This window comes from Malaya genurostris, chromosome 3, assembly GCF_030247185.1.
Source record: "Malaya genurostris strain Urasoe2022 chromosome 3, Malgen_1.1, whole genome shotgun sequence".
Taxonomy (NCBI): domain Eukaryota; kingdom Metazoa; phylum Arthropoda; class Insecta; order Diptera; family Culicidae; genus Malaya; species Malaya genurostris.
Window position 1 is genome coordinate 99,869,837 of NC_080572.1, and position 22,200 is coordinate 99,892,036.

At 35.8% G+C, this 22,200-nt stretch overlaps 1 protein-coding gene across 10 annotated transcripts in view; it reads left to right on the top strand.

The window, feature by feature from the left end:
- LOC131436580 (protein Fe65 homolog) overlaps positions 1-22,200 on the top strand; it is a 222,722-nt gene that overhangs the window by 100,256 nt on the left and 100,266 nt on the right. For all 10 annotated transcript variants that reach the window (XM_058605386.1, XM_058605389.1, XM_058605390.1 and 7 more), the window contains exon 3: positions 11,607-11,663. Coding sequence is in view for 2 of the 10 variants with exons in the window: in XM_058605389.1 (XP_058461372.1) it covers positions 11,654-11,663 (10 nt within the window). In the remaining 8 variants the exon portion in view is untranslated. The remainder of the gene's footprint in view (positions 1-11,606; positions 11,664-22,200) is intronic.

Consider the following 22,200-nt stretch of genomic DNA (forward strand, 5'->3'; position numbering starts at 1 on the left):
ATAAAGTTCACGCAATGACGTAATGAAACGTGGTGTGTTTGTATATCAGAGTCAAAGATCAAAGTTTTACACTTTTACCCAAAACGCCATAAAACAATTGTTGTTACTTCAACCGTCATGCTTCCAGCAGAGTATTAAACCTTGGTGAGTGTAAATTTTTGGAGTTATTGAAACTAATTATTCCCACTTCAGCTCAGCTCAGCTAAGATTTTTACTACTTTTATATATATTATATTACGATCGAACCAACATTCAAAACATTGAACTCGTTCAAGTATCAAATGTTCAGAATTGTACAGTCTTCCCAATGCTACAATCTGTATACTTGGTAGCTGAAATACAATCCTGCAAAATAATTCCCCATAAAGCTGTATCCACAATCAATGCTTTTCACCAAACCTCTCCAATTCGCCCGTTAATCCCATCCAGTGCCCATACGTGCCTTTGTCGGAAAATAGTTTTGGAATGGCTTCCTATATAGCAAGTCTACCGATTGAATCATAGCTTTTGCAGGGTGCGACATAGTTTTCCATGCACACGAGGATTGTCGGTTGTACTGAAGCCACAGTTGCTAATAAAATGATTCCAGTTAGGAGACGACGCGGTGCAACCATCAGGATTACATCGATTCGTAGATTGTGGTTACACCACGGAATGTATCCTGTTGTGGTGTGGTTGTAATGTCGTTAACAGTATGGTTCCCTAGTTTGCAGTTGAAGCACAAGACTTTTACAATTTCCTGCATTAATATTGACAAATGTTACCTACAGTATCGGTGCGAGAGACAAACGGAAACGAAAGTAGGAAACGTCCAAATTGTAATTGGACGCAACGCTTTGGAAGAAGATTCATGAAAGTAGTTTTAAACAGAGAGCATTTATTTTTTTAAATTGAATAAAACGGATAAGCAATGTGAAAAATTAAGTTTCTATTATATTTTCCACAACTCGAATATACTTGATTGTATTCTCGATAATTTAGACAATATTAGATGATTACAATATGCTAAAATAAACTTTTAAATATCACCGATTGACGAAAAAACTTGGATGAAAAACAGAACTTTAATTGCTTAGATTTTTCCTCATTCATAATTTTTTAAATAATTTAATGAACTAATCCATCAACAGTTTTGTTATTGGATCCACAGATTTCATATTCTTGACATGCATATGACTTAGTTTACTATGGGACGCCTTTTCAAAATTCATTGAGTAAAACCTTGGCTTTTATCGTATCAAAGAACGCTCTCTACCAACTCTTCGCACGATTCAATCAGTGCCATCAAAGAGAGACGGATATCATCTCAGCAACAAATCACCGTCATGGTTGATATAACAAAGAATGGACACTAGTGCGAAAGCGAATTTGTCCCGATGACCTGTCTGAGCATTACGGGTTAGCACGCTGCTGTGGGGATTCTCTCTGAAGCAACAAACGGTCGCTTATTCTCGTTTCGCGATCCGATTCTATACAGGCAGTTGATAATTGCGATAGAATCATTTTACTATTGCCGCTTATTCTAACTATGTGCATATAACCTTTGTATAAGTTGTGTCAATGAAAATGTATGTGAATGCTCCACACAAGGGTTTTGAAATATTTCAACCTAGTATGAGAATCATCAAGTTGAATCATCGATTCGATTTTCTACGATAATTGTCAACTTGCGATTCTCTCTTGGGAATTCAACACAGCAACGATCATTATCAGACTGTAAATTTTTTTAAGGGTGTGAAATACTCAGAGTATGTAGCATCTTCTACCGGATTGAAAATATGGTGTACAATATAGATAGCAATATAGCAGCTTCTGTCAAATTTTCAGCAATCACCAACACAGAGTAAAACCTTATCCAACATTTTTCAACTGATCTTTCTCATCAGAAGAATTTATTCAATTACAAATGTGGCTTATTGTCCGATCTGCATTAGCTTAGTTGACCGCCCTTGAGTTTCCCGTAATTGATCAGAAACCAGTTGAAATTGCATATTGAACAACATGCATGATACTTAAGGAGTCGTAGATCATGCTCAACATGCAACCTAAACTGACTTAGAACATGAATTGTTCAATAACGTATATGGCCTCGCCCATGCAGGTCAATATGGGAAGCGACGGAATGTTAGTTCGTGTTTTGTTTTTTTTTTCAATAGAGAGCCATAATATTAGCAAGATATTACTCGACCATCATCAATCGAACAACGACTTACGCGATTCGAAGTAGTGACGATATCTCCCCAACCAAAATAATAAAATACTAAATGGATCCTCCTCGCAGTCTAAGCTATATTTAACTGACCGTTTACAAACCTAGGATCAAATGATTGGTCTTAATGCCCTATAATCCGCTTTTGAATTTCATTTGGGTTCGACTTATGGTCTTGAAACTACAGGGTGAAGTGTGTTCAAAATTTCAAACCGTCATTTAGAACGACGATGCAAAACGCGCTTAATCCACCTAGCAGTGAGATAATACCTTTTTTTTATCATTCCGCGTGTGTTTTTTGTATGAATATTCTTCGTTGTTTTAGTTCTCATGAAATTATTTTATTGACCGTCATTTTAAGCGGCAATTTGAGATTTTAATTATTCATTACCCTGTAGAGTCTAAACTGCAAATCGGATCGAATTTGAATCTAAACGTGTGACAATCGATTGAACATTCCATGAGTTGTCGAAGTAAGTTCCACCTTAGAGTTTTTCGTCATTATTTACGGTACTTCCAGAGCCGCTATTTAGGAACCACCAACGATTCGCATGGCCAAAAGAAAATATGATGTTTGAATTGAAATAGTTTTGAGTTAAATTTTGAAGCTTTTTGCAATTGTCATCTTCTTATATCGGTTTGAATTTTAGAAACTCATCACCCTGTAATTTCTGAATTGGATAAAGTTAATTAATTTTGTATGGGACCATACATCCAATGCTGCACATATTCTTCGTGTAACTAATTCATTCACCGTTCCTCGCTGCGAAAATCCTGTCTATATTCATGCTTGTCTCGAACAACGTTGAACTATTCACTGCACGAAAGAAAGTAGGGTGAAAATGAATAAGCAATAATCGTGGAGAACCCGAATATACTAATACATTATTCGCTGCTGGTATACATTGTGCATGTTCGTTTTATACATTCGTTTGTCATTCGTTCATTTATTTTACTCTACTTATTGGTTTGAATAGTGTCACTGCGATGGTCGTTGGATTCCATTCTTCGCGAAGCATTCTTCATTTAATATATTCGTCATATCTCGTGAGGTACCAGCAATGGGGAAGTGCTGGGGGGCAACGTCTTAATTTGCTTGTTCCAAAGATAGCACAAACGATCATCGCGAATTAGGTTTTGACGATGATCGCTGCATGAATATTCGTTCCATATTCGTGTTAAGTCATTCGGAGGTATGTTCAATGCGAATAACAACTGCAAGGAATAGATCTTCGTTCGAGCAACGAAACAGTGTCGGCTTTGTTAGCACCCGAATATACGGACAAGTCCGAATATCAGAGCGATTATCGAACAAAGGCGAAGGAAAGCGAACGGTGATCATTGGCGTTCGTTGCATTTTTGATATTCGAGCAATATTGCATACATCCCTAAATTTGAATTTTTGTTTTTGAAATTCGAATTGGCCTTTTTTGAGAAACCGATTGAGCTCTGAGAAACGATTTGATACTGGAATCGGAATTCGGTGTAGCCGAAACTTTGAGAAATCGTAGCGTAAATTTAATTTGTGGGAACCTTCCGAATCGAAATCTGAATACCGCTGAAACTGAAATTTTGGTTTATTTGGTTATGACTATCCAAATTTGTAAACCTGATTAGTTTATGTGAAATAGATATTTTTATACTAATTACCCTGTATTCCAGAAACCGGAAGTTGGATCTGAAAAGCGAGATGTTTTATAGGATCTTACGACCTTTCATTTGAATCTTAGATTGATTCAGCCATCTGCGAACAATATGAGTGACATTATTTTAATTTCGTTTCACATCTCATTCTGTAGCTCTGGAACCAGAAGTGGAATCCAAACGTAATTCAGGAACTTTGTTTGGGAGCATACGACTTTTCATATGAATCTGAGTTTGTAGAACACGGTTGAGTCATCTCCGAGAAAGTAAAGAGAAATTATTTTGCACACACGCATTTCCTGATCTCGACGAACTGATTCGAATGGTATATGGGTGGTATGTTCCTCCAGTATTTATTGATGTAAGTAGTTTAAAGCAATAGGATTATGGAATTGCTATCAACTCGAAAATGCTACCATCATCTGGTTTACATATGTCATATTCGAACGATTATGTTGCCAAAAACCAACCGTGCTAAAATGGATCCAAGGTAAAATATCACAAAAAAGATGCTGTATAGTCTTTTTGGTACTTAGAATCAATTGTATGTAACAGTATAAAAGTTGTGTTTCACGTAACTCCCAAGCATTTGTTTGTCATAAAATTAAGTTTGTCAAAACTCCTACTACTGGAATAATGCGAAAAATCGCTTACACAAAAATATCGATATCTCCGTTAAAAATAGACGGATTTTAACAATCTATGGCTTGTTGGATAGCTATTTTCGTGCGAAATCTAAATATAAAAACATATACTGTTTTCAAAGTCAATTGTGACATGTACTGTCAAACACTGGAAATTTGGACATAAAACTTAGTATAACTCAAAAAGTAAACATCCGATCTCAAAACCATTCAATAGCGTTCAGGGTGGACTAGTTTGATCAAAATCGGTCCAGTCATCTCTGAGATCTCGACCTCTTTGTTGACAACACACACACACATACACATACACACACGGACATTTGTTCAGTTCGTCAAGCTGAATCGATTGGTATATGACACTCGGAAGATTTTTCTAAAGTTTGAACAAATTCTATACCTATTTTGTATATTAATAAAAAAAGGTAAACAAATCAGAAAAAGCTCCTCTAAATGTAAATCGTAACTGTTGCTAGACGGAATACTCCAAGAAACGACTGTATAGTGGATGCGGCGTTTTTCGTTCTGCAACATGTGGTCGAGTGTTGTGCCGAAGAAAAATTCGGACGTGTTTCCTTCAAAATCCACTTCATTTAGAATAGTTGTGTTCGCTACAATGGCCGTATGGTTAAAACGTGGCAAGCTTGAATTTGGGTAATAAATGTCGCATGTGGATCTTGATCCTATGAAACAAGATTTTACTATGCAACAACTTTTGAACATGCTAAAACTGTTGTGTTAACTACATATTTTCGATAGGTAGCTCTGGAGGTTGTTACTCGTAAGTCTTCTGATATGGCGAAGTATAAAAATGGTAAAGGGGGCATTTTTGTTTTATTCATTTCCATTTTGTTCCTAACTAAAAAACAATTGCATTTTAACAATTTGTTTCAGTCTAGTTAAGGTGTAGAGCCGTCTTGAGCTAGCTTTTAATTTGGTCAGTATCGAACGGGGAAAACAGATTGAAAAAATGACATGCGAATGTAATGAAAACCGTCAAAATGTTACCGCACAGACGAGACTCGAATCCATAGCTAGCTGCTAGCCGGGGAAATTGATTTTGTCAAAATCAACAAAAAATCATTTCTGACTTTGCGTTTGCTTAGCGGTTTAAATTGAGCTGCTAGGAGGCAAAGACAGTTCAACTGCCGGTTACTTTGTTATCAAAAACCACGAAATGTTCGCCAGAAATTTGTTTCTGAGCCCAATATGCTGACGTAGTCAAAATATTTTTAATAATATCAATGGCACATCAAAGTATAATATTTGAATAATATTATGTGAAATTTTCACGAATAAATATTAAAAATATACGGTTTAGGCAATACTTATTCGGACCTGTCGCGGGAAAAAGTAGTACTTCGGTACTTTTCATAATTTGGTGTTAGTTCATCTGGATTAAAAGAAATCCTAGTTTATTATTTAGATGAAAGTTTTCCCCTGGTTACGATGGGAGGGTCCTTCAAAATTTTGATTCTTTTATTTTGAACATTTTGAACGGGAAAGTACGATTTTTCGCAATAGATTTAAGTACCTCATGCTAAAGTTCACATGAACGTTAGGTGGCGTTAGCAGATCAAAATGATCTGCTGATGCACTGATGAGCTGAACGCGAAACAAACCGGTGCACATGATGTACCAAACCCCTGAATAACTACAATCTGTTGGCGGCCAGTATGCCGTCAATTAGTTTTGCTCTTTCGACACGTCAGGAAAGATTTGTCACTTCGGTACATATAAGTGATTTGTAAATAGCAAATACTTTACGTCTGCTCAGCGGTTTATGTTGAACCGTTAGGTGGCGTTAGCAGTGCAACATTAGCTGCTGACGCACTCATGAGCTGAATGCGAGATGTAAAAGTTATAAACCTAGTTACAATCTAAATGTAGTATTGATGATATAGGATCCAAAAAACCAAAGTGATTTGTAGAAAACTGTATAGATCGTTCTTCACTCGTTTATTTTTTGATATGGTTTGATTTAAATTTCTATATTAATGTAATCAGTAATCTTTCTAGTTTTCTTTTCAGTTTCGTCTATTTTGTGATACTTTTTTTTTAGTTTCTAACAAAAGTTCTAGTGTAAAGTGTTATAATTTGACCCCCTACAGAAAATGTTGAGATAATTCTAAATGTATTCATTTATTTTCTTCGAAATTGTGGGTATTTCGTTTCAATACGCCTGAGGAACATAATTTTAAATGACTCCGGCATAAGTGATGAGAATTGATTGCCTCACAATAAATCAGTGGTATGCATCACAACAAGATACATTACGCCCCACAACAATGGTGAAGTGTCGATATAGAAGAAAATAGTAGATAAAGGAGATATTATTTCATCAGAATTTTTTTGCGTAATCAACTAATAGCAATCGGGGGGATTTTATAATACTTTCCCCTATCCGTCATTCTATATATATCATGCGAACATTTTTATAGTATTCTTGTTAAATGCAATCGTATGCAGTACAACGTGCATGACACATTGAGAATCGATCTCAGGTTGACTACGTGAGTGCCTTACCTGCAACTTTCTGGTGAGACGCAAGACAAATAAGTGACATCATTGGATGCATACACAAATACATACCGGCATTTTTCGACGTCGATTTAGTAAGTACAGTCGTTTAATTCCGAAGCACCGATTGAAAAGTCCAGTTTTGAAGAAATTTCATTGCTCTTCTTTATACCAAAAGTAAATGGGTTCCATTTCATTAGTGGTGTCATATTTTCCACCTAGTAACATCGTTATTCGGGAGAGCTTATCGTTAAGGAAGATTTGCAAAACCACCATCATGGATTGAAAATGAAACGAGCATAGCTAAGTAAAATTACTCGCAGATCCGTTGATTGCGAACGTGTCTCGTCGTACAGAAACTGATACGAATGGCACGTAGCAGACAAGAATCCACTGTAGTTGAGAGTTGGTGGATCGGTGAGGAACGAACTATCTTGGACTCAGAATGCAAACTTTTATGCCAGCGGTCTGACTGAAGGTGTGATGCATTTATCATGTCGGTGCTGACATAATTCAGTTATACTCCGATGCACTCCTGTCCCAAATGGCTGATGTTGTGGATATCCACTTGCATTTGTAGCTGTACCATGATATAAAAATTAGATAAAACAGCGCGTCGTAGTAACAGCAATGGCAACATTTTGGGAACGTGAGGTGCATGCTAGAGAAATGAAAATGAGATGGAGAATTGAACGGAAAGAGTGCTAACATCAGCTGGTCTGCAGGATGTTTTTTGAATGTTCAATGCTTGAGTGCAGCATGTTCTTGTTCGTAGTAATGTCTGGCAAAATGTTTGAAAACTGGAGCACAAAATGATAAATGGTTGGATTGCACTCGGATGCGACAGTAGAATTTTGCATGTAAAGTTTCGAGAAGATGTCGTATGATAAATTGATCTGATGATATCATTAGTTTACCCGACCTAGCTATTCTTATTGAATATGTATGCATACTGGAAATGCTTTTTCTACAAACAGTAATGAAAAAAAGTGATAAAATTATTGTATTTGATTAAAAAAAAATTTTAAAAAGGTGGCAAAATCAGAATCGACCTGCTCCGATTAGTATGAAACTTGGCACACATCTTGGGAGTAAGGGGATTGTTTTTATTTAAAACAAAGTAATTTTTCAAAGCACAAGAAGGTTTCGTGGTTTTCTTTAAATACATCCAAGAAAATAGTTTAAATTTATATTGTTTATTTTTTTATTTGATCAGTATCTAACGAGATGCTACCAGAGCGACAAACCCTTCATATAAAAACACATGAAGAGACAGGCCAATTGACTAGAAGAACCAAGCATGCTTCGCTGTACTTGGCCACCATAGTGTTCACTTACAGTCATATATCCATGGAAACAAATTCAACAGAAAACAAACACACACTGCATTACAAAGGCTATCCTTTCCTATTCTGCTTTGCCGCAGACACTGATTTGAGATTTTGTTTTTTGCCTATTTTGCTGCTTATGGGGTACATAAGTATAGATGATAGTTTGTATTGCGTTTTAGAAATCCTTCCAGTAAGGTAAAAAAATGTGATTGAAAAGAAATACTACTGCATCGTAATTTTTTTTTTGAAAAATATTATTTTTGTCGTGAATACGACTTACTTTATTATGGGGTGCCTTTTCAAAATTTACCCTCTGAGAGAGTGATAAGTTTTTGATCGTGAATATCTCATGTTATATCTAATAAATCAACTTAATTCTTGCTACACGCCATCGGAAATATGATCACAATTTTATAATAAAATTTTCAGTTTCGTGACATAGTCTCAAATAATTCAAAATTAAACTTTTCTGAAATGTTTGGTATAAACGAGTATCAAAGAGGATAATTCATAAGGCGCGTTTGCCTTTCTCGTAATTTGAAAGCTCATAGCTCAGTGATCTGTGGAGGGATTTATATAATCTAACTACCAATAGAATCGAAATTTTTCAATTTAAACGTGTATAGCAAAAGCATGGAAGTATTTCAATAGTACACTATTGAAAAACCTGTCTCATTTGACCCATGTCAACACCAGCCAATCAGAACGCGTTCTGAGGAAGAGAACAAAATATCTGCTGCTGTACAACAAATCGTCCGAGAAAAATGTTCCGAAAAGTGGTGAATATCGTAGTGAGTTCCTCAATTTGGTCCTTCTGAATGCTAGAAACGAATCCCTACAACATATTGATAGTTTCTTTCAATAAATTATGCAAATCCGAAATGAAATAATCGACATTAAAATTCTTTATGAGGCTATTTTCATAGCCGTTAGGACCGCCCATTAGTGAAAAAGCTACAAACAAAATCAGGTAGAAACAAGCCTCTTAACAAAAAGTGAAGCCTTCTTTGTTTTTGCGAAAAATGTGCAAAAGGGGAATGCTTGCATAATTCATACAATTGATCAACTAATTGATATTCGGATGTGTTAAGGAACATGTCAGTTGTTTTCGTATTCACGACATCCAGTTATGTCTCTGACATTACCCACCCGCCTTTTATCCTTTTATTTAACCTTTGCTTTAACCCCATTGTGTTCGTTCGCCGGGGTGCTCTGTTGATACTTTTTCAACCTTTATGAAATAAATATTTGTCCTATCGTTTTTGAAGTTTTTGTCCTTAACGGCAGGTGTTGTTTTAAAAAGGCCGGTGGGTAATGTCAGAGATAAAACTGGATACGGTAAATATGATTAAAAGTGACGTGATTTGTCCACACTTACAAATATCAGTAATAGTATCATCTTGAATTTCTAAATAAAGGTTAGGAATTATTATAAAATTAATTTCAACAACTAACTTGAGAAACCCGTCTCGAAAATACAAATTATATAACGATTTGAAAAATATCCACAAACCGAAAGCCGCCATCTTGGATTCTAGGAGTTTTGTTTATCACTACACAATTCAGAGAAGAAATATGATTTTACGAAAGTGTTAGACCCTACGCGCCCCCTGGACAAATAAATGGTTAATTAGTTTTTATAGATAATAAACTTTAAGCGCATTTTTCACGAAAGCACGGTTTAAAAGTCCGTGTCCATCGTCATTTATAAACTACTTCATTATTTATTTTCAACGTTTGCACACACTTTGTACATGGAAAACACTAAATTCGAACTTTTTCCTTTTCGTTTTTTGTTACTTTGGGAAGGTTCAACAGTTATAGTGTAGTTTTGACAACAATCATAAATTTATGAAATAATTTAAATAAAAACGTAGGGGTCTAGAAATCTACTACAACTATGTTACTTGGATTTTTTGACTTCTGATAACTCTGTACTGAGATATAGCGGACACTGCAAATGATTATGTTTGAAACATTCCTTCGAAAATACTTCTTCATTTCTTTATTTCAAACACTTGAATGTATTTTTTTGAAAGGTAGCTCTATAAAATTTCAAAAATTATGTTTATTTAATCCGTTAAACCCTAACCCATTCCCCCTTCCGTAAACAATCGAGATTTGTCTGCGTATATATATAAACTGCTTCGCAAACCACAACTACTCCATGCAATGGTATATTTGATAAGAGGTACGCATTAGTACAAGCTTTGGGTTTATTTGAAACTACTTTCTATATATGGTTCTTGATATAAAATTGAACATATAGAAGAAATTTGAATATTATTCAGTTCTTTTACAAAATGATGCTAGGTGAAGTGTTGTCATCACGCCAAAGATTTCGATCTGTGACAAAGAATAAACAATTTCGCTGAAGGCAAAAAATCCATTATAAGAGCATTTTGTTTATAAATTGAATGACTAAATTGACCGTCGTTAATGTCTGTTTTACTAGCGATCAAAACGTGTCTTAAGCCTACTGCGCTCAATCACTGAAAATATTTCGTACTTCTATGTGTCGGTTTTGCACGATACGCTTTGTGCGATGATTCGTTCAATTCATGCGGTTGGTATTTTGTGCACCTAAATTCGGCACTAAATGTCACCTTAATACCGAAACATTTTGAAGAACCTCAATTTTGAGTTATTTGATGTTATCTCATACTATTGAAAATTTCATCATGAACTACTGATTCTATTTCCGATGGTATGGAGAATGTTGTTTATGTTGTTTCAAATTGAAAGATGGCTTTGGTCAACTGGTTTCTCGACAAAAAATTTATTTTTCGCAAACGGCCAACGTTTCGAAGGTTATACCTTCATCTTCAGGGTAAAACGACTACGAATATTTTTCGTCAATTATGGTGAAACATGTAAAGAAGCCATTTTCAACCAACTAATTCTGTTAATTAAAAGAGTATTTTATTTAATGATCTCAGAAGTTGTGAGAAATTAATTTTAATCAATTAGAATTAAGAGTGTAGTTATATGACATTATTATTATAAAGCGTATACATTTTATGTATTATAAAGCATATTGAACAATTCAACATACCAAAACATCAATAGATCTCGACGTTTTGCGCATTTCTAAGACGAAACAAGAAAATCGCAAAACTTTGAAAATTCGCATAAATTCGTACGCATACAAAAAGATTTGAGTGTATATTAAAATTTATTTTTTTAGAACGCCAACCAACTAATAACAATGCCAGAATTCTACGATCGATATTGACAGATTCTTATTATTTTCTCTTTCAGAAATGAAACAGCATTCAATGTTGCCACAAGTTTTTTGACGAATGTAGATGGTAGATGGTAAGTGCGCAAAACACGTCTTTTAATTTTGCTCTCGCTTTCAATATTCAAACAAGGAAAATTGGACTAGAAAATCGAGCATCAAAACAAGTAACGCCTGAAATTTTCACCGACTTGTTACTCGTTTTTTTTTTAATAAATACCTAGCAATCTTACGGCATTATGGTTCAGTGGGAGCTCTACTGCAAACAGTTATGAGAAAAGTAAAATATTTTGTTGAAAAGCATAAGCGAAGTTACGCTATGAAATAGGTATTACATCGAAACATTATGTTAAAATACAGCACTCACGCAATTTGTCCGCGCGCTTCTGGAACCCGTATTGAAGAAAAACGTAATGTTCACTGGCAAACTACATTATGGGTGTAACCGTAATAAAACGAAATATGCTTCAAACAATTACTTTTTTTCTGTACTTAGGATGCTCGATATCAATCCGTAAGCTTAGTCCGTTTGCTTTTCGGCAGAAGAGACGACCAAAAAGCGTTCCGCCTTGAATCCCTTTGCCGTTTATTGCGGCACGGACATGAGCCATTCAATGATGAGACTGCTCGAAAATGATTGAAAACAGGCTTGTTTTCTGAGCTAAGAAAGGTTCCGCTGTCTGAAGGATGATTCGTTGACGATCATAAATCTTTTCATTTGAAAACGAGAGACGCTACTGACAAACATAACACGTGGTTTATGGGTCGTGTGTCGAAAAACATATGAAATATTTACAAATGACTCTCCCGTGTCAATAGGGTCTAAGCACAGGAAAAAAATCCTACCTACCACCAGAATCGCACCAGGGCACTGTTTCTCTGTCGTTATCAGTTTGGGGTGAGAAGCGTTCGTGAGTTGAATTTTTCAAAGTGTTATAGCATTTATTGATTTGCCAACATTTGGGTGGAGGTGTTTCTACCATCATTTATTCATGGTTGTATTTAGACAATGAGAAGTAGAATGTTACTAAGTTAGCAAATAAATGAATTCTTATCACTGTTGGCAATATGCTCATATATTTTACTACATACAGTAAATGGTTATATGGCTCTTAGTAGTAAACTGGTAAGTAAAAACACTGTCATTACCAACCCGTCCAGTGGAAACTAACCTAACAGAAAACACGTGGGCATGTTACGTTCCTGCAAACGTCTGGCTGTGAAAGAGAAAAGGACTCTAATCAGCTACAGCAATCACAACAAATCGAATTTCCTCAAGGCGTCTCGAAGTCTGTGATCGATCGAAAAACCAAATGAAGAGTGGGCGCCTTCTTTCTCTCGAATGTTTTCCATGCTTATGCTTTGTTACTGTAGATGTCGGCGACATTTTGCGGCATGTTTGTGTGCCTACTGCGTACATTTGATTGGTACAATTGTAGCGAGGACAATGTGGTCTAGTTTTAACTGTGATTGAATTCCTACCGGGAGGCACATTGCCGCATTGGTGAGTCCGTCGTCTGAGACCCCGTCCTACGAATTGAGGTTAGACGGAAATGTTTTATCTGTAAATCTAGTGTCTTACATATATCACAAAGACGAGACATCCAAGCTAGTACAAACCTTTTTAAAAATAGCTTTGTAAAGCTTACAAATTTAAAATCATCGTTGCGTTCGATTTTGCACGCATGAATTATAATTGCATGCAAGCTTCTTCTTTCTGAGCTGATTTTAATGATAAATGAATTAATGATTATTTTTGGGTATACCTTCTGTAGTGCACGGTAATAACATTGAAGTTTATGCCGAAACATTGTGTAGAATTTATAACCAGTGGTTTTTCAAGTTTCGATTTCCGATAATTTGGTACACGGGCAAAATTCCGATTCTAGAAATGAGCAAAACGAGTCATGATTTGGGGAAAATAATATATTTTCATGTTATGATAACACACCATGATTAAAATTTCTCGGATCATGATCCATTCGGACTGATTTCGATGAAATTTAAACGTAACGCACTCGAAGTTCTTGGGTATAACTTCAGGCGTGTTTGTGCTACCATGGTAATTTTTGCAACATAAATTCAGGCGTTATGTGTGATTTTTGCAACGATGATCATGATCCATTCGGACTGATTTCGATGAAATTTAAACCAAACGCACTCGAAGTTCTTGGGTATAACTTCAGGCATGTTTGTGCTACCATGGTAATTTTTGCAACATAAATTCAGGCGTTATGTGTGATTTTTGCAATATAAATTCAGTGACAAGCACGACGAACTTCTTTTAAAATGAAAATATTTTGTTTTCTGTTTTTGAAAAACGACAACGCAAGAGATAACGTGTTTACGTGCGTTCATTACTTCAGTTTTGATTTTATGTTTCAGAATTTAAACACTTAAACGAACTGCATGAGAAAACACGAGTGAATCAAGCTTCTTAAAAAAAAACTCTATGTCGAATTCTTGCAAAAAAATCGTCTTATTCATAATATTTAGGTGCATCAATACAGCTTGTGTTGTTATATCTATGAAGCAAATTAATCAAAGTGGGAAAACAAGAAGACCGCGGTAACCTAATTTTTGACACGTGAACCGGTTACCAAAAAGCAGATATTTTTTTTTTCAAGGCCTTGTTAAACCTGTGATTTTTATAAACCAATGATTTTTTTCGATTTTGTTTTCAAAATATCTCGAAAATAAATGCTACCACTGTTGCACAGTGGGAAAAAATCTATGAAAACCCGCAAACAATTCTGTAACTCATGAACTAATTAAGATAGGTCAACAAACTAAAGCGTTTCTTATGTAAAAATGTCCAAGGAGTTCAATGGAATGGTTTACAATGGCCGCACGAATCGCAATCCTGTTAGTTTTACCTCAAATGTACAGCAGTTTTGGGGTTTCCTATAACATTCGCTATATAACTTGAAAAGAAGTCGAGTCGGTATTCTGGAATAGCCAAACTTCATGGAAAAAACGTCTGGAGAATCGATTAGAAGAACCCACTCTGGCCGCACGAAACGTTTTGGTGGTTATTTTACCCCAATTCCTCCATTTCATGAGATCCTTACTGTAAATCGTCCTTAAATCTTGGTAATACTTCTTGCAAGTTTGCTAAATCTAGCTTATCTTATGTAAAAAAGTCTGGAGAATCAAATGCCAGAATTTATACTGGCCGCATGAAACGTTTTGGTGGCTGTTTTACCCCAATTGCGCCAATATGTGAAATTTTCATCTAAATTACCCTCAAGTCTTAAGCGAACCACGTTGAAAGCATACGAAAACTATCTTATATTATGTAAAAAAATCTGGAGAATCGAATGGAAGAACCTACACTGGTCGCACGAAACGTTCTGGTGACTATTTTACCCCAATTCTTCTATTTTATGATATCTTATTGTAAATCGTCCTTAAATCTCGGTAAAACTTATTGGAAGTTTACTAAATCTAGCATATCTTATAGGAAAAAGTCTGGAGAATCGAATGGAAGAGCCTACACTGACCGCACGAAACGTTCTGGTGACTATTTTACCCCATTTCTCCATTTCATGATATCTTATTGTAAATCGTCCTTAAATCTCGATAAAACTTATAGGAAGTTTACTAAATCTAACTTATCTCATAGAAAAAAGTCTGTAGAACCGAATGGAAGAGCCTACACTGACCGCACGAAACGTTCTGGTGACTACTTTACCCCATTTCTCCATTTCATGATATCTTATTGTAAATCGTCCTCAAATCTTGGTAAAATAGTCATCAAAACGTTTCGTGCGGCCAAACGTTTCCATTCGATTCTCCAGAATTTTTTACATAATATAAGATAGTTTTCGTGTGCTTTCAACGTGGTTCGCTTAAGACATAAGGGTGATTTAGATGAAAATTTCACATATTGGAGGAATTGGGGTAAAATTGCCACACAATTCGACAAAATTCTCGAAACCATGAGTATCAGCAATAGTAAATTCGAACTTGATTATTGGTTACTTTCTGAAAAAATGTGCAGATAGAAAAAACGCATTTATTCCTTTAAAACCATCGTTTTTCGAAAATCATTAAAAAGTTTTTCTTTGGGAAATTTGGTTAATAACAAAAAAAAAATCGTACGGTGGAATCAATCTTGAGTAGAAAAACTCTCTAGATCAGTGAAAACTACTTTATTTGCCATACCGATGACACATGCAAAGTTTCATGCAAATCGAAGGAGGTCGTGCCAGAGTTTTACCTTTTATGGACGATTTGGCGTAGAGTTGCTAAGAGGTGAAACGTTTCAACGATTCATGAAATAAGTCAAGATCTACATTGAAGGAAAAGTGTCCAAAATTTAACGTGGACAAGCTTTAACATTCATCAAATTGTAATTCTAAAAACAGAAGTCAGGTTCAAATAGAATTCAATGGCAGGTTATAGGATTATAAGATCGTTTCATTTGAATCTAGGTTTTTGAAAATCGGAAATCTCCAGAACCGGAAATAAATTCCGGATAAAACTCAATAGCATATTATGGGTTTATACAGAACCGTTCACTTATAAAATTCTAATCTTGTGAGAACTGGTTTGGCGGTCTCTGAGAAAATGCAGATAATTTTTTTCGTAAAACTTTTCATTTGAATCCTATAATTTCGCAATCGAAATTCGGATCCGAATGAAATTCAGCAGCAGACAAATTACAAATAAGTGCACATTTGCTAAAAATTAGTGCACATTTGCGTTTTATACACACATACAGTCGCACGCACATATACATGCATATATACATACGCATATAAATTTTCTGATTTCGATGAGCTGAGTCGAATAGTCTGATGATAAAACTCGTACTGTGATAACAAATTAAATGCAAATTCTGGATGTAAAGTCGTAGAAGTGACTTAACCGGCAAAGCGTACTTTTTTCGATCCGTAAAAGTTTATGTGGCATAACCCAACCGATTGCGTCAAACTTGGACTCATTCGAAAGCTAAGATATGGTCACAGCTCACGTTCAAATGATTCATGTCGGCTACTTCCCGTTCCGCAGAAGTAATAGTATAAATAACATAACCAGCAAAACGTATTCTCCCTATCTGCATAATTTTCTCGGTGATGGGTCAATTGTAATTGTGATACGTTATTTGAGCAACAAAATACAAAATAAACAACATGAACAATTCGACTTCCTTTAATGCTTTATGTACAACCGGAGCACAAAAGTATTTAGGATTTCTGAAATTATTGCTCGAATTCTTGAAAACACCACAGTCTGTGAAATTCGTGGAATTCGGTATGCTGCAATAACCACTGAAGCTGTAAAGTTCTTTAACTTTCCCCAGCATAACGAACAGTTAACAGTCAGTGAAAAATGCATAGAACCTATAGTAGAATTTCCGAGAAACACGTAACCGCATTATACCGAACTCTACCTCAACAGAAGAAAGCAGTAGTAAAACTCTACCCGTTCAATGTTCGTGTGGTGAATTTAGTGACCGTGCAGCAAACATGTTTTTTTTTCTTCTTTTCTGCAGGACGTGATAAACGCGTTTTGCTTCTGGAAAGCACTATAAAAAATCGAACGTGATCCCGCGAAAACTTGAAGGAGTGCTCATATTCAGTGGGAAGTGGTAAAAATATCCGTTTTTATTTGGGTACTAGAATGCGATCAAGTGCAAACAAGGGACGGAAATGGATATACATATTTGGGTGGTGATGGAAATATTGTTCAAGTGGATAAAGTATACGGTAATTTTTTCGAAATGGAACATGTTTATATGCTGACTTGTCTCAATCATTTATTTGACATAACTCAAATTGCTATAGGCTATACAAAGGCTTTCAAATATCATATAAATAAATACTATTTTCTATTCAGGATCTTTTTATTTTTATTCAATCTATGTTTATTACGGCACTTTGCATTAGCTTCAAGATACCAAAGGCATTATTTTAAATTACCTTAAATTAGAATAATTACATTTTGCTACCCCGTTTTTCTACAATATTTACTAGTCTATGTCTCTTTCATTCTCTTCCGTAACATTACCATCAACCCCAATGGAAGTCCGCTCCAATCGATGACCAGCATGCGGGCCACCCGCCGGGTCTTCGTAGCCTGGGGGTGTTTTCCGCGGACCCATACGGACGAAAGGATGCGGCCAGTATAAATATTTACCAACGTCATCTGGAAGACTCACGCTATATTCAGTTCATCGACCACTACGGATTGCCAGCTGTAGGCTGGATACTCGAGAATCGACTATTTTAACACCAATATTACAGTTTTATGTTAGTCGTTAACTAAAATTAGAAAAAGCCGGCATCTTAGAGCTTAAGCAGTGTGCCTGAAAAATTATATTATATTATTGAATAAAAAAAGATTACTGTCAGCTGAATTGCTGTTATTTTTAAAGTAAATAAAGTTCACTGGAAGGTATAAATTTTGTTTTAACTGAGGGTTCCGGTGAATGACCTATAAGAATAAGTTCATATAATAATAATAACGATTTATTAATTTTAGTTGGTTTGACGTAAAGTCGCCATAACTAAGTTCAGTTTTTGCTATGACTATTATAATAATATTAGTTCAACTGAGTTTGGACAAATGCTATTCATTATAAAAAGGAAAACTCATTAAAAGGGTAAGGCGTCTTCAAATACACACATTCAAATAACTTGGGGTGTAAAAAACGGAGATGAAAGTTTTTCACTTTGTACTGAATGTACTGCATTTATTTTTAATTATTTTCAATTGAACATAAAACTGTGATAAAGGGATATACAAAGCCAATGTACTGGTGTCTCACTTCAAAGTTATTCAGGGTACTGTAGGGATAATTGAAATAAACAACACATCCATTTGAAATCTTATTGCTAATGCACTTTGTTAGGTTTTACACTTGCCTGTGTACACTCTTTGAGGAGGGCACAATAAAAAAAAAATTAGATTTGTAGATTAATGGGTTTGAGGTACATATTGGTATTTGCGGAGAATATAAGGAGTATCACAACTTCAAGAGGTTTGCCAACTTCCGAGAGTATTCTGACGAGAGATGTAGAAAAGCTCATTGTAGCAGCTTGGTCTTCCATAAATACCATCTTCTATTGCCTCCACCTTAACTAAGAAGTTCGCCTTTTCGTTGCCCGGAATGGAACAACCTTTGCATTCACTCAGATTAAGGAAATGAATAAAACCGTCCAGACCCTCAAATGTTCCCGTATTTTCGCAGTATATATGGGGGAGCTTTCCTAGTGTCACTGTTTGGAGAGCATCTATTGAACTTAGGCTGTCCGTGACATTGAAATAATGTTCGTAGAGCAAAGTTTCAATGCTCCTAAGGGTATACTGAAAAGACGCCAATTCTGTGACGTAAACTGAAGGCGGATAACTGAGTTTGAACGTAACGTTCATGTTATGTTTTGAATATATCGAAGCCTGTAAACTCGTTGATTATAAAAAAATGTTGGCAATTACTTAAGGGCGTATCTAATTCAGAATTCCACGAATCTCTTCTTTTGTGGGTATGTCGAAAAACACAGTAGAATCAGAATTAAATTGCGTATTTGATTAAAATGGCACACTCCTGTTTACATACCGGTTATCGGATTCTCTTGACATGTTCAGGGAATGAAAAACCGCTTTCCGTCTCCTATTCAGAAAGCCCGCACATTCTTTTTCATTCCACCGACAAAATTTTGTACTACTGATTTTCCTGTGTTTCAATAGTTTTGGAATGTTTGCGAAGTTCCGTCTTCATAATTGTCCACAATGTTTCAATTGGATGAAGTTTCGGTGAATTTGATGAATTCATATCATTTGACACAAAATTGATTCCGTTGGTTTGGTTCAATCTATTACGCATCATGATTTGCTGCGCAAAACCTACCCTGGACTTTGGAGCGACTTAACGAATGTATTTGTTTGGACGATTCTTGAAATGTTGCATCACATTCCTGGCAATTTGACTGTCCATTAGACCACTCGTAGAACCATTACACTTCTTCCTTCGGACACTTCAACGCTCCTCTAATCACACAATACACAATTGTAGGGGAAGGTGGGGTAGTACGCATTCCATAAAGAAAAGGTTTTTATATTTTAATTAAAGAAAATAAAGTGTGAAGCATGACTAGCTTAAGTCAACATCATTCCTCATAATTTATTTATTTATTTAGTCCAAATGATTATTTCTTAGTATATATAAAAAATTAGATCGTATGGCACGGCGTTGCAGATGGAAATCAAATCCTGATGAAACTCTGTTGAAGAACCGCTGCATTCCTGTAATAGCACCGTTAATTCCATAATTAGTGCGACGAAATGGTAAGCGAAGGAACAAACTGTTACGAAGAACACGTGATCGAACGTTGAGGTTGATTTCGCTAAGAAGTGCGGGGCAATCGGTCCTATCAGTTAAAATATCAGATATTGTCATTGCTCGTGATAAATCACGTCGAACATGCAGTGTGTCAATTCCAATTAACATCGCTCGACTTTCATAACTCGGGAGCTGTTGAGGATTATTCCAAGGCAACCGGCGCAGTGCAAAGCGAATAAATCTGCGTTGTATCGATTCGATCCGATTGACACCGTTACGAACGCCCCCGTCTGGCATAACGTCATATAGCATAATACCGTTTGACATGACGCCGTGTGGCATAAAGCCATTTGGCACAATTATTTAGTATAATAGTCATTTGGAATAATGGTCATTTGGCATGATACCATTTGTCATAATAATTATTGTACTAGTAATATTGAGATCTTATGTTGAATTTTCGTTTGTGTTTCGATCGAGTGATATTTTGCTAGGAAAACTCAAACGAAATGTGTAAATTTTATATTCAATCCAAATAATTTAATGGTATTAGGTGAATCAGCATTATTTTTTTTGGCAAATTCTGTAGTAACACATGGGTCAATAAGTCCCGAGACTAAAGCAGAGATGGCGCTCGTAGTAAACCAGTAACCACGTCTTTCTAGAGTACTAACCTTTGCTTGAAACGGGTCAAAATTTTAAGTCGATCCGACCAGAAACAGCTGAGTTATCGAGGTTGGAGTAAAGTCGTTTTGTAGTTTGTTTAAAAAATGGAAAAAAACGAGTTTCGTGTTTTGATAAAACATTGTTTTTTAATGGGTAAAAACACCGTGCAAGCGAAACAATGGATTGAAAAATGTTATCCGGACTCTTGTCCATCAGAAGCAACGATTTGTCGGTGGTTCGTCGAGTTTAAACGTGGTCGTACCGATAAAAATGACGCGGAACGCTCGGGTAGACCTGTGGAATCCGTTACACCGGAAAATGTAAGTGAAGTGTCAAAAATCATAATGAAAGATCGTAAAGTGAAGCTCCGTGAGATTGCTGAGATGACACAGATATCATATGGAAGTGTATTTACTATCCTTCATGAAAAATTGAGCATGAAAAAGGTTTTTTCCAAGTGGGTGCCGCGATTGCTGCAATGCACCTTGTCACAAGTCGATGAAAACAATGGCGAAATTGAACGAATTGGCTTTGATCTGCTTCCCCACACCCCATACTCGCCAGATTTAGCCCTCAGTGACTACTGGCTCTTTGCTGATCTTAAAAAAATGCTCCAGGGCAAAAGATTTGGCTCAAATGAGGAGGTCATCGCTGAAACTGAAGCTTATTTTGAAGCGAAAGACAATTTTTTTTTATAAACATGGTATTGAAAAATTGGAAAAACGTTGGAACCATTGTATCACCCTAAAAGGTGATTATGTTGATGAATAAAAAAAATTGCAAAAAAAATGTCGTTTCCATTGTTAGTCTCGGGACTTATTGATCCATGTGTTAAATAGCACGCTATTATTTTATATTAGCAACACACTCACTGCTAGCACAATATTCTTTTCTGTTCGTCAGAGATGATTCAGGTCGAAACGACCGAAGGCTGCTAATGCGCCTGCGACCCGCCGTCGGAAGCGCCGGTCAACTCTATCTAGTTGCGTGCATTTGCCCGGATTACCCAAAGCTAGGGGCTATCCCTCAGATAAAACCGAACGAGCTGCAGCGAGGTCGGATAGCAACATCAAAAATGACCTTTTTTTTCTCAAAAACAACCTGCCAAAACTCACGGCAACGAACGGGGTTTTTTCGTGGAAGAAACACTTTCGGGATGCAGGTTTGTTTATTATTAACTTATGAATAATTTTTGTAAGCGATTTCCTAAACATCTTTCCTCACACAATTCATTTTCTCCTCATAAACATAAAACGATATCTTGAACAACTATTCATCTGTATTGGATCTACATCATCTGTATTGTATTGATATATTGATTTTGAGGCTTCACCACACAGTAAAAAAAATTGTTTACATTACAGGTGACGCAAATCCACGTATAGCTCAATTCGTATGAACGTAATCTTTTAAAGGCTGCATTTTAAAATAATGACTTAAATCTATAGCAAAAATACTCAACTTTTCAAGAAGGCGTGTAAATTTACATGTTTCAGTATTCAAAATATGTCCGAGTGCATTTAAAATGTGTTGGATCAACTGGAAAAATTAGACAAATTAGACTTAAATTTACACAATTATTTCTAGGCGCTTCTCACAACAAATATTAATCGTCGATTCAATGACATCCAAAATTTATTATTCTTATTTGTATGTTTTAG